The following is a 12890-nucleotide window of genomic DNA, read 5'->3' on the forward strand; positions in this document are numbered from 1 at the left end:
ATAAAGGAAAAACGCAGAGTGATGTCATCACTGTAAAGCAGCGCAATACACACCCATTATAAACTCAGAAAAAGACTGAAAACAGCATAAAACTTGAACTGTGATAATTCAAAAACTGTAAATGATATCAAAAAGCTGAATCATAGCTTAATAGTTCAAAGTCTTGTAACCCGTTTAAGTTTAAATGAAGTCTGTAGCTGAAAGTATGCGGAAGCAGTAGCATTTCAAAGTGGAGTAGGTTTAAGAGGATTTGAGTTGCATTGGAAAAAAATATGGGAAAAAGTTTAATATTTTAAAAAGTTGAAATGGTAGAAACAATTAAAGATATAGCATAAATGTACTTAAAGAGCTGAATATTTTGATAGTTGAATGGTTTCTGTAGCTGAAAGTATGCAGAAGTAGTTAAAGTCCAAAAAGTTGAAGAATAAACCTTAGAACAAGGGTCTGCAACCTGTGGCTCCGGAGCCACATGCGCCACATTGAGGAAAAAATAAATAAATCTGAGATTTCGAAAAGAAAGTCATAATATTACGAGGATAAAGTCATAAGTCTACGAGAAAAAAGTCGTAATATTGTGAAAATTAAGTCATAAGTTTACGAGAAAAAAAGTCGTAGTATTGTGAGAATAAAGTCATAATATAATAAAGTAATAATTTGACGTGTTATTTTCTTTTTTCACAAAGTTATGACTTTATTCTCGTATTATTATAACTTTTCTTCTCATAACGTTATGACTTTATTCTTGTAATATTACAGCTTTTTTCTCTTAAAGTTATGACTTTATTCTCGTAATATTACGACTTTTTTTCTCGTAAAGTTATGACTTGATTCTTGTAATATTACGACTTTTTTTCTCGTAAAGTTATGACTTTATTCTCGTAATATTACGACTTATTTTTCTCATAGTTATGACTTTATTCTTGTAATATTATGACTTTTTTTTCTCATAAAGTTATGACTTTATTCTCATAATATTATGACTTTTTTTTCTCATAAAGTTATGACTTTATTCTTGTAATATTACAACTTTTTTCTCCCCGTAATATTAGGACTTTATTCTCGAAATCTCAGATTTTTTCCCCTCAACGTGGCCTTAATACTCCGTAGTACATTTGCAATTTGGCCCTTATATACTATATACTTAGACTATAAAGTGTGTTACCTTCATCACAATGCTCAAATGTTTTGTGGCTTCAGACAGATTTTTTTTTTTTTTTGCCTAAAATGGCTCTTTTGATAGTAAAGGTTGCTGACCCCTGCCTTAAAAGAACAATACTGTTCTTCTACATATGACCTGGTGGGTTCGGGTTATTACTATTATTACCGGTCCAGCAGGACTTCATGGTATGTTTGCTCTCTGTTGATATAAAGTCCAGTACATTGACCTACCGTATCTGTCAGTAAAATAACGTACTACATGTTTTTGTTGGCTATTTTACTGCTCATTTACCAGCAGTATTTTCATGTGGCGACCACCACCCTCCCGTGCCAGCATGTATAGAAGTTTCTAGATACTTCTGTATTCTGACTCAGCACTCTGTAAAACGTAAAAATCATTCAGAGTCTGAGTTCACACTGTTTACTGTATTGTTGGTGTGCGTTTGATTGTTTCAATTTCTGTGTTACGATGGCACCCGAGTGCTGTAACGTGATCTTTTAGGCCCATCCGCTCCTCCTCCGAAAATAACCCCTTCCCACAGCCACCCAACACACACACACACACACACACTTCTGATGTGTGTGCGTGTGGGTGCCTCTGTATGAGCTCTCACAAGCCAACTCAACTCTAAGGGACATTGTGTTTAAGCGGTTGAACTGATCTCATTGACATTTCAGATTAGCACTCTCTGCAGGGCTCCCCTGCCTTGTCTCTCTGCGAGGGTCTCTGTCACTGATACAGGATTAAGATAGCACTTCAAGTAAGGTAAGTCACGCATGATTCATCATTTCTGCTGTTGCTGTCCTCGTTGTGGATCTGCTGCAATGATTTCTCAACAAGGATATGAGTTACTACAACTACAGTTTTTCCCCTCAGCAGCACCTTTTTCATGTATATTGTATATCATATCTGATACATGCAAGTTGATTAAAAGTATTTTAAAAGTATTTTAAGTATTTTAATCAACTGTTAAAAGACTTTCAATCATATCTGAAGACAAAGATGACACAATTTAGCAAATGTGTTTCTTTTTTAAAAATGTAATTTTAAAATGACCAGCTGCTATTTACAGATTTTGGTATGACTTCTTTTTGGGGGGGCTAAAGAACAGGTGGTAGTGCCAGTGCTCAGCTCGCTGTTACACGCTGCATGCCTGCAATGTGCTGCAGCCTGCTTGAGTGTATATATATGTGTGTGTGTGTGTGTGTGTGCACTGATATACAGTATAAATGTGTGTATGTTAATGTCAAACAAGATCAGAAGAGGGCGACAGCCCATGTGTTTGATTGTCCATGTGGCCATCTATCATCATGCATTTGAAAACAAGTATGTGCCTCTCTACCATCAGTGAGGATGATGATGGTGAGCGACGACTGTCTGGTGGAGTGTAAGATTGACGATGACAGTGATGAGGATGGTGAAGGAGAAGAACAGATAAACACGCCTCCTCCTCCTCCAGAGTTTGCATCCAAAGACCCTACTCCGGCGCCCAAACCTCCGACCCCTCCCGCAGCCCCAACTACGCCCTCACCCCCCCGCCCTGTCAACAGGGACCCTTATGGCATTAACCAGCACCTAAAGGTTCGCTTTCCCTTTTCCGCTCTCCATGAATCTACATTTTCTGCCAGAGCAGTGTTAGCAGTTGATTCGATATATAATTAGGCCTATATAAAATCTGAATTTATCATCCTCTTCTGCTGCTATCTCATGTGGTTTACCCTAAAAAACGCATCTATAGGGCAAGCAGCTTATCACAGCCCATAGTCACGATTGTTATTAGGCAGCGACCTCTAGTGGCCGTAGTAATTATTTTAAGTTACAGAGTTTTTTTAAGGTACGTTACTATGTTAGTATGTACATTAGTATGTAACCACATCATATACTACGTCACTTACGTAATGTAATAACTACATCCCTACTTATGTACGTAACAAACAAAGTTATTTTAACCCAAACCATGATCTTTTATCCAAGTAGTTCCGTTTCACAGCGTTAACCACGTGTTTAAAACTGTGACTGTTTCACAATGTTAAAATCTGTATATATATATATATATATATATATATATAAACTGGGGAAAAAAAGTTTGGAAACTTGTGTTTGGTTGATTATTTCTCTGTTGTTACAATGCTAATGGTCATTGTATTTTACATCGTTGGAAAGCCTGTTTATTTACCTTCACAATGATGTCAAACTTGGTAGAAGTGCATTTAAGGATCATGCATTTGTGGGATGAGCAGCACAGCTGATTATGTGGGTAGCACCCAAGAAAAATTCGCCAAAATGCTCTGCCTATGGTAAACAGTGTATTCTCCTGTTGGTGTTTACTCTTGTTTTAAGTTGTTTGGTGGATTGGATGATTGAACTCTCTATCAGTAACAAGGAACAAATAAGACATACTGGCTATTTTACACTTTATTCATTTAATACACCGTCAGGAGCCTCAGTAGCGGTGGAAGATCCATACACAGCCACAACAGCCTGGCACCTCCTCCTCATGCTGGTCACCAACCTGGTCACACGTTGCTGTGGGATGGTGTTCCATTCATCAACCAGGAGTTGTTGCAGGTCAGCCAGCGTGGTTGTGTTGGTCACTCTAACACGTACAGCACGCCCAAGCTGATCCCACAAGTGTTGAATTGGGTTGAGGTGTGGACTCTTGGCAGACCGTTCCATTCTCTCTACTCCCACATTGTGGAGGTAGTCTGTGATAACCCTGGCTGTGTGGGGGCGAGCATTGTCATCTTGAAGAATGAAGATAGGTCCCAGATTGTGGAGATATGGGATCGCCACTGGCTGCAGAATCTCATCCCGATATCTCACTGCATTGAGATGGCCTTCAATGATGACACGCCTTGTTTTGCCAGTGAGGGAGATGCTGCCCCACACCATGACACTGCCCCCACCAAAAGCTGTTACTCCATCGGTGCAACAATCAGCATAGCGTTCTCCACGTCGTCTCCATACTTTGACCCTGCCATCCAACTTTCGCAGACAGAACCTGGACTCATCACTGAACATGACATTCCCCCACATGTTCAGGTTCCATTGTCTGTGTTGTCGCCACCAGCGCAAACGGGCCTGACGGTGAAGGGCAGTCATTGCAGGCTTTCTGGTAGCCTTATGAGAATACACTGTTTACCATTGGCAGAGCATTTTGGCAAATTTTTCTTGGGCGATACCCAAATAATCAGCTGTGCTACTCATCCCACAAATGCATGATCCTTATAAGTTGGACATCAGTGTGAAGGTAAATAAACAGGCCTTCCAATGATGTAAAATACAATGCCAATTATCATTGTAACAGAGAAATAATCCACCAAACACAAGTTTCCGAACTTTTTCCCCCCTTTTTTATATATATTGTTGTGGGAGACATTGGCAAACGCCCTATTCTCTCGTTTCGGTATGAGGATGTGTTTGATGTACCCCAGGGTTCCATTTTTGGCCCTATTTTATTTTGATTATATGTGCTTCCATTGGAGTCTCTTTTTAGAAAATATAGCATCCCTTAACATTGCTATGTTCATGACAGTCAGCTGTATTTCCTCTTAAAATTGAGAAAAAACACATGATCTTCAGTCACTTCTAAATTGTCTTGAGGATGTCAAATGCTGGATAGCCAAAATTTTAAGACGGAGCTCCTTATTACCAGTCCCGGATATTTCACTAGTGGTGTAGTGAATTTTCTTGGACCTCTGTCTTCAAATGTCTGAATTTGTCAATTCCTATCATTTGATTATGTGTTTATCTCTTCACATCTATTCTGTAACCTTCTTTGCGTGGGAGTCAGTCAGTCATCCTTGTCTCATCTGAAGCTAAAGCACTTCAGTCAACACTGAACTAACTTGACTTGACTTGAACCAACCGCTCTCTTGTTCCTTGTCTGTTAGGTGGAGGTCAGTGACGTGCTAGCGGAGCCTGCCACACCTCGTAGCATAGACCAAGTGTGGCTTTACAGTGTTGCCGGCTTCGAGACGGCCCGTATCTGGACGTACCGCTGCCTCTCCTTGCTGCTTGCCGTGCCTTTCGCTTTCCTTTGTGGTGTTTTCCTGGCCATTCTCGCCTGTCTACATGTCTGGTATGCTGGTGCAATAAAAATGCTCCCTCATGTAGTCATGCACATTAGTGTCTGAGACAGTCATGCTCACTCATTCATCAAATACAGTAAATGCAGAAGATTCACTAGCACGGTTGTTCTAAATCAGGGGTCTGCAACCTGCGGCTCCGGAGCCACATGCGGCTCTTTAGCTCCTCTCCAGTGGCTCCCTGTGGATTTTTTAAAAAATTAGTGGAAATGAATAACTGTTTTTTGGTTTACATTTTCATTTTTATTTACAATTGTTGTAGGTCTATGGTATGACGGTACGACGGAGTATTAGGGTCACATTGAGGAAAAAAAATAAATCTGAGATTTCGAAAATAAAGTCATAATATTACGAGAATAAAGTCATAGGTTTACGAGAAAAAAAGTTGTAGCATTATGAGAGTAAAGGCATAATATTATAAAGTAGTAATTTTTTCGTGTTATTTACTTTTTTTCTCGTAAAGTAATGACTTTATTCTTGTAATATTACGACATTTTTCTCGTAAACTTCTGACTTTTTTTTGCATAATATTATGACTTTACCGTAATATTACGACTTTTTTTCTCGTTATATTATGACTTTATTTTCGTATTACAACTTTTTTTCTCGTAAACTTCTGACTTTATTTTCGTAATATTACGACTTTTTTTCTCGTAAAGTTCTGACTTTATTTTCGTAATATTACGACTTTTTTTTCTCGTAAAGTTATGAAGTTATTTTTGTAAAGTTATGACTTTTTTCTCGTAATATTTTGACTTTATTCTGGAAATCTCTGATGTTTTTTCCCCTCAATGTGGCCCTAATACTTAGACTATAAACTATGTTACCTTCATCATGCTCAAATGTTTTGCGGCTCCAGACAGATTTTTTCTTTGCCTAAAATGGCTCTTTTGATTGTAAAGGTTGCTGACCTCTGCTCTAAACCATTGGTTCCCAATGTGTTTTGCTTGCGACCCCTAAAGTTAAGCAATGTCTGTTGAACTTGCAGTTCCATATGGCTATAGGCTATGAGTAAGTCTGCAATCAATGATTATGTTAATTTAATTAATACGCCCAATAGTTTGTTATCGTTTAGTCAATAAAATATCAGAAAACCAGGAAAATTCACATCCAACCATCCTTGTCAATCTTCAAAATGCAATTTTTGTTTGAGCAGCAGTTCTAAACCTTTCCTTTTACTCACTCTTGGGCTTTGGGATCAGACGTTACAGTCTTCGGGTAGAAACGTTAAAGCATGTTGCACTCATCTGGCCCACTGATGTCACAGCTGGTATGTGACTCAAACACCTGCTGTGACATCACTAATTAGTGTTCTTGAAGCATCAGTCTTGGTATGCAGTCTTCGTCTCAAACACGCACATATTAGATAAATGGTTATGATTGGCCCGGCATGTCTCAGGCCACTGGAAATCTGTCCAGAGCAGAGGGGGACCAGATGTCTGGTTCTAATGCAGCATTTTCTTTCAGAACTGTGTAAATCAGAGCAGTGTCTTTAATGTGGCTGAATATACCAGCTTGTAGACCAGTTAGGCATTTTGGGAAATATGCTTAGTGATTTTTTTACTGAGAATCAGACGGGAAGATTGATTCCACTCTCGAAATGTACAGTAGCCTAAATATGAAGCTACAGCCAACAGGTGATTAGCTTAGCTTAGCACAAAGACTCAAATCAGGGGGAAACAGCTACGCTGGCTCTGTCCAAAGGTAACAAAATCCACCTACTGGCACCTCACATATTAACACGTTATATATCTGGTTTGTTAAATCTCTACAAAAAGTTCGAGAAATTGGGGTTCTGTCATCACCCTGAGGTTGCCAGGCAACTAGAGCAGAGAAACTGGCGGGGCCCAGGAAGCCCATGAGCCCCGCCAGTGTGACACAACCATAGCAATAGAACAGGAGTAGAACGGACATTGAACTGTTTTCTGTGGTCATCTGACAAGTACAAAAGAAAATGCCGTTTGTTGTTAGTTGTTAAAGTGACAACACATGTCAGGCTCGCTGGGAAGAGAGCGGACACAGCTCCAGAGACGGATGGCTGGCTGGTTAGCTGGCCGTTAGACCTGGTGCTGCCGCTGGCCACCAGCCTGCCGTATGGCTCATTTTCTGTAACCAGTGTCGCGTAGCACAGCGGAATTAGCAAGCTAGTGAGCTTACCAAGTCCACCATGCTTTAATGCTATAGCATACTGTTACAGAAAATGAATCGAACAAAGTTGTCACTCATCCGCTGTGACAAGAGTGTGTGGATGAAGCACTAAGTGGTTAAATAAAAAAAATAATAATAATAAGAAATAATATTTTATTTCTATGGGGACAATAACTTGCTTTGCCTCTGGTTTACAGCTACAACAAACAAGACATGGTGTTAATTATTGAGCTTTAGAGGTGCTAGTTGTCACGCCAGCCATGTCGCCCTTTTCCAAGTATTTCTGCTAAGCTAAGCTAAGCTAATCGTGACATGTAGCCTAGCCCATGGCTTCTTTCAGTGATTCAAACTGGAAAATAACCTGTCAAGACCATTTTAAAGGTGCATCAGTCTTCTCTGTCTGTCCTGACACAGAGAGAGAGTAAAAAATAATAATACTCCTCTCCCTCTCTCCCTCCAGGTTCGTGGTTCCTTGCCTACAGCTGAGCAACACCTTCCTCCCATGTCTGCGCTCACTGTGTATGTTTACTGTGAATGTTTTCATCTCTCCCTTCTGTGTGTCTCTGGCTCTCTGCTGCAGTCAAATCACCGTCTCACTGTCCAACAAGGACTGGCATCAAATGAGAGACAACGAGACCGTATGAATGTGAGACATACCAAGTCATATCCAGTGAGTGAGAGAGTGAGTGAGTGAGTGGGTGAGAGAGTGAGTGAGAGAGTGAGTGAGTGGGTGAGAGAGTGAGTGAGTGGGTGAGAGAGTGAGTGAGAGAGTGGGTGAGAGAGTGAGTGAGTGAGAGAGTGAGTGAGTGGGTGAAAGAGTGAGTGAGTGGTGAGTGAGAGTGGGTGAGTGATAGTGAGATAATTTTATTTAAATGTCTTTTCTATGTTTTTAATTGGCATAGTTCTGTAAGCTGGTCTGTGAATGCTATTTGATGTTTTCTATGTAAAGCCAATTCATACAGATTATTAGCTATCATGCAATAATTAATTCTGATTCAGTTGTATCAAAGTATCAATAAAATCAATTTTAAAAAATCCTTGAGAATATTTGTTTTGGTTACAGAATAGACTGTGAGTGGATTTTACAGATATTTGCACAGAGGAGTCTAGAATAAATAGAACAAAGTTGACTCAATTAATCAATAAATGCTTTGATTTTGAAATTTTATTTTTTTTAGGTAATCGGTTGAAAATTAATCGGGAGTGTACAATTCTGGTTAATCTGCACTGATTTTCTTTCAGTATTTGTCAAGCAAAACACCTCATACTGCTGTTTGCAGCTTCTCCAGTGTGATGATTTGCCACGTTCCTTTGAAAAATGATATATGATTTTTTATATAGGGAGGATAACCTCCCTTGGTTTCTTACCAATCAACAACCAGCAGGATACCAGATTTAATTGACATCCCGTTGGTCCAATGATGATGTCGAAATGTCATCTTCAATCTCTACCGCTGTTCTCTGTATACATCCATGCTGTATGTACGTGAGTCGGACAAACAGTAAAGCGATAGACGAATACAGTACAGTAGCATGTTAGCTAACGCAACAGTTAGCTTGTTGTAGCAGACCTGAATGACTGTAAACTAGCGGACTGACAGGCTTCTAGTGACACAAACACACAAGATGGTTCATCCCCGTGTTGAGATTGCAGGGATTGTTTATTAGACATCTTGTAGGTCGTTGTGTTACTGCTTAAAGCTGCAGTAGGCAGAAGATTTTTGGCATCATTGGGCAAAAGTTCCATAATAACCTTTCAGCATATTGTAATTTAAGTGTTCTGAGAGATAACTAGACTTCTGCTCCTCCTCATGGCTCTGTTTTCAGGCTTTAGAACATCTAGCCTGTGACGGGAGACTTTGACCAATCACAGGTCATTTCAGAGAGAGAGAGCGTTCCTATTGTCTGTGCTCCGGTCATGTGAGGTCATGTGAGGTATTCCCCAAGAGATCTCAACATGGCTGCCAGGTCACAAACGTTCTCATTTTACAGCTATACCGTTCACTACAAGATGTTTCTGAGGACATGTGAGGAGAGAAATAGGTATTAACGTAACGGAATATTGATTCATATCTGATCAGCGCTGCCTAGTTTGACCGTTTGATCAGAGTTGGTGAGTGATTGACAGCTGCTCAAGAACAGCAGCTGGACAGCAGACCTCAGATCAGCTCTTACTGCTTGTTTTCCTCCGGTCTGTGAAATCCTGCAGATGCCGTTAGGAGCACCGGAGGACACAGAGGAGCATGATTTTTTTCTCAGGTTACCTGTTTCATGTACTACTGTCACAATATAGCGACAGTTTTATAAAAATAACTTTATTTAATCAGATTTACTCCAATCTCACCTACTTCAGCTTTCATAAGAGAGTAGCGTTAAGTCCAACCCAGCTGACTCCCCAGAAGGAAGAATGTGTTTCTCACCACATCTCCAAAATAATTATAGTTTAGACCAGATGTCATGGTACATTGGAATCGGTTTGTAAATGATATATAGACTATTGGAAGAAGGTCTGGATTCTTCCTCATAAATACATAATAGTGAATGAGGTTAACGAAGTGTCCTTCAGAATTATTAAACGGACTGTTTGTAAGAATCAGAAATTGCTTGTTAACAGCGACACCTGTGGACGTTACGTCAACGAAAGTCAGCGTCCTTTTGCTAGCGCTCGCGCTTGTGCTCACTCTACAGACAAGGACTTCCGGTTATGGCGGCGTGCTGAGTAGTCCTGGTTAGCCCTGCTCTGTTGCTAATCATGAAATTAATACTATCTAAATAATCCAAATCTTTGAAGTCCAGTGAAGACTTGGAAGAGGGAAGCGTTGCAGGCCTCGCAGAGACAGGTAATACCGCCAACACTAAAAACATGGAAAATCCCTCCTCTATGGACATCATGAAGGTTATACAGTCACTCTACATAGACATGACCGAGCATCGCTCAATACAGTGAGGCGACACACGTCAGCTAAAAGCACAATATCACTCTATATTTCAGCTGCTTGGCAGTAATGTTAGCTGACCAGACGAAGGTCTCTCCATGAATCAATGCTGATCCTAGTGTTGGCTTTTCCAGCCTCAGCCTCCCGACCGCGGCCGGAGGGAACAGAGACACCGGAGTTTTGGTCGGAGACGATAACATTTCTCTCTCCGGAGCCCCGTCACTTCACAAGACACGGGAAACCTCTGTTGGTCTGGAGGAGCTGCAGCAGTTATTTCTGCACAAACGTCCACTAGATATTCTCAGAGCTAAACTAACTCTTCTGCAGTGTGTAGTGTGCGAGCGAGAGAGTGAGAATGAGCGCGGTGTGTGAGTGAAGGCAGGCAGGCAGAGGAGCAGAGTACAGCAGAGACTCCGGTCCTGGAGACCAAAGCTACGGTCTCCTCAACGTCCTCCGAGCGCGGCCAACACTGTTTAACAGACGGGCTTCACTAGATACAACCAAGAGGTTTTGGTGCTTCCATGTAGTTTGTGTTGGAGTCTGAGTCTGAACAGCGTAGCCACACGCGAGCGCGCATGGGACACCGACCCGGATTGATTTATACGTGTAAGAAGTTACAAACAGTCCCTTAAAACAATAATCTAAAATATATAGCAACAATTTTATGTCATATTATGCAGTGAAGAATAGGGAAAAATATCAAGAGCAATATCATATCATGCATACATAGATTTCTACTTACCTTAATGAGACTAATTTTGCAGCTTTAGACCAATCACTCCCTAGCCCTCAATTTACATTCCACTGACTCATCCTGCAGCGTATCCTGGGCTGGACATGTGATACCACAACTCACTGCTGTACTGTTCTGCATATTGTTGATAAAAACATGTTTATAAGGCTTTGTTTTTTTAACGAACAAATTACAGATGAACTTACACTTGTTTGAGTGATAGAAATGAGTGAAATATACTGATAAAAAGCAGCAAAAAAATAAATAAATAAATAGACTAGAGCTTTAAACTGTGAAAGGTTGAGTTCCTGGTCGCATCTTTAGGTTAGGAAGTTGACCACATCTGCTAAATTACTGGCAGGCAGAAGTCTAATCAAAAAAGTTCTCCAAAAAATGAACCAATGTTTTTATAATAAATAAATTGTAATTTCTCGATGGCAGCTTCGATAAATGAATTGCTGCAGCACAGCCAGTATGTTTCAAATACATGTTGGTACATTTATAGCTAAATAATGTTACTTACCCACTGAAACAGGCAGCTTGAGCTTCATCACCACCAGCTAGTTACATTTCCTCTCCTCTGCTTTCTACTAACCTCCCTCTCTTTTCACTAACCTCCCTCTCTTTGGAAATTATTATGCCTTTAGTTTTACAGAAGTGAAAAAAAATAGCGGATCTTTCCTGCGTGGTTATGTTTGGATGCGGTTGGCTTTTTCTAATCTGGAACTATTAGCTAACGTTAGCTAACGGTTTGTTACTGTAACGTTACTGTAACGTTATAGCAGGAGTTTATAATCCCAGTCCTGGAGGGCCCGTCGACGGTGAAACGGCCTTCGACGCAGCGCCGGAGCCCTGCAGCTCTTTGTCCCCCTGGTAGTGATGAGCCACACCTGTCCAGTATCTACCTGGGACCAGGTGTAGCTGAAGCTGACGTTAACGTTACTCAGGAGGAACAGAAGCCAGTCCTCCAGGACTGGATCTGAACCCTCTGCTGTAGAGAAGTCACCCTAACTTAACGTTACTGTGATTCAAATTAACGTGACGTAAATTATGAACAGTATTGCATCAAGCAAACAAGAAGAAAATGCACACGGACCCATACAGTATATTATCATAATTCAAAACCAGAAAGGCAATAACTTCCCAGATCTTCCAGCCATGCAGCAATAACTCCAACCGTCCTTCTGACCCAAATCGCGGGAGTCTTGTCTTGTTTAAAGGCGCATGCGCGGATTCAAACTCGCTATACTTTTAGATTAAAATTGACTTAGTATTTAAAGGTTCATGTGCTGTGACTATAAAACATTTAAATAGTAAGAGTAAATCTATATAAAACGTACTCTTCTCACACAGTCAATCTATTATATGAATAAAATGTATAAATATTTAAATCTTTACTTAAGAAATTCTAGTTCTCACTGAATCTTAATATTACCATGCAAATTATAACAGTAAATCTAATTTATTTTACTATGCCAAAAAGTTAGTTTTTTCCGTGTAGTTTGTGTTGGAGTCTGAGTCTGAACAGCGTAGCCACACGCGAGCGTGCATGGGACACCGACCCGCAATGATTTATACGTGTAAGAAGTTACAAACAGTCCCTTTAACAGATATTACCTGTCAATCACTACATTCAGAAATTAATAAAGACAGGAAGAACTTTGCAGATTTGTCACTGATCATATTTAAAGATATTATTATGGGAAAATGTGGTTGGTTTCTTCAAAAGATCAAAAACAATATTTTCTTATAATTAATTTGATATGTTTCTTTTAATCTTTTATCCATGAATATAAATGTAACAATACATATTTTATTTTGTTGTT

The 12890-nt window shown here is 40.0% G+C and overlaps 1 protein-coding gene across 1 annotated transcript; it reads left to right on the forward strand.

The window, feature by feature from the left end:
* The first annotated feature begins 763 nt into the window (after positions 1–763).
* cav4b (caveolin 4b) lies at positions 764–8452 on the forward strand. Its single transcript, XM_074642723.1, has 4 exons — positions 764–1924; positions 2508–2740; positions 5053–5240; positions 7856–8452. The coding sequence occupies exons 2-4, from the start codon at positions 2513–2515 to the stop codon at positions 8037–8039; spliced, it is 600 nt and encodes a 199-aa protein (XP_074498824.1). The 5' UTR covers positions 764–1924; positions 2508–2512; the 3' UTR covers positions 8040–8452.
* Positions 8453–12890: the final 4438 nt, after the last annotated feature.

The sequence above is a fragment of the Sebastes fasciatus genome, chromosome 8, assembly GCF_043250625.1.
Source record: "Sebastes fasciatus isolate fSebFas1 chromosome 8, fSebFas1.pri, whole genome shotgun sequence".
Lineage (NCBI taxonomy): Eukaryota > Metazoa > Chordata > Actinopteri > Perciformes > Sebastidae > Sebastes > Sebastes fasciatus.

Excerpts from the sequence above, each read along its gene's own strand:
- cav4b (XM_074642723.1), top strand. The coding sequence starts at position 2,513 with ATGATGATGGTGAGCGACGACTGTCTGGTGGAGTGTAAGATTGACGAT. Across the intron at positions 2,741-5,052 it reads GCATTAACCAGCACCTAAAG|GTGGAGGTCAGTGACGTGCT; the intron begins GTTCGCTTTCCC and ends CTTGTCTGTTAG. Across the intron at positions 5,241-7,855 it reads CTCGCCTGTCTACATGTCTG|GTTCGTGGTTCCTTGCCTAC; the intron begins GTATGCTGGTGC and ends CTCTCCCTCCAG.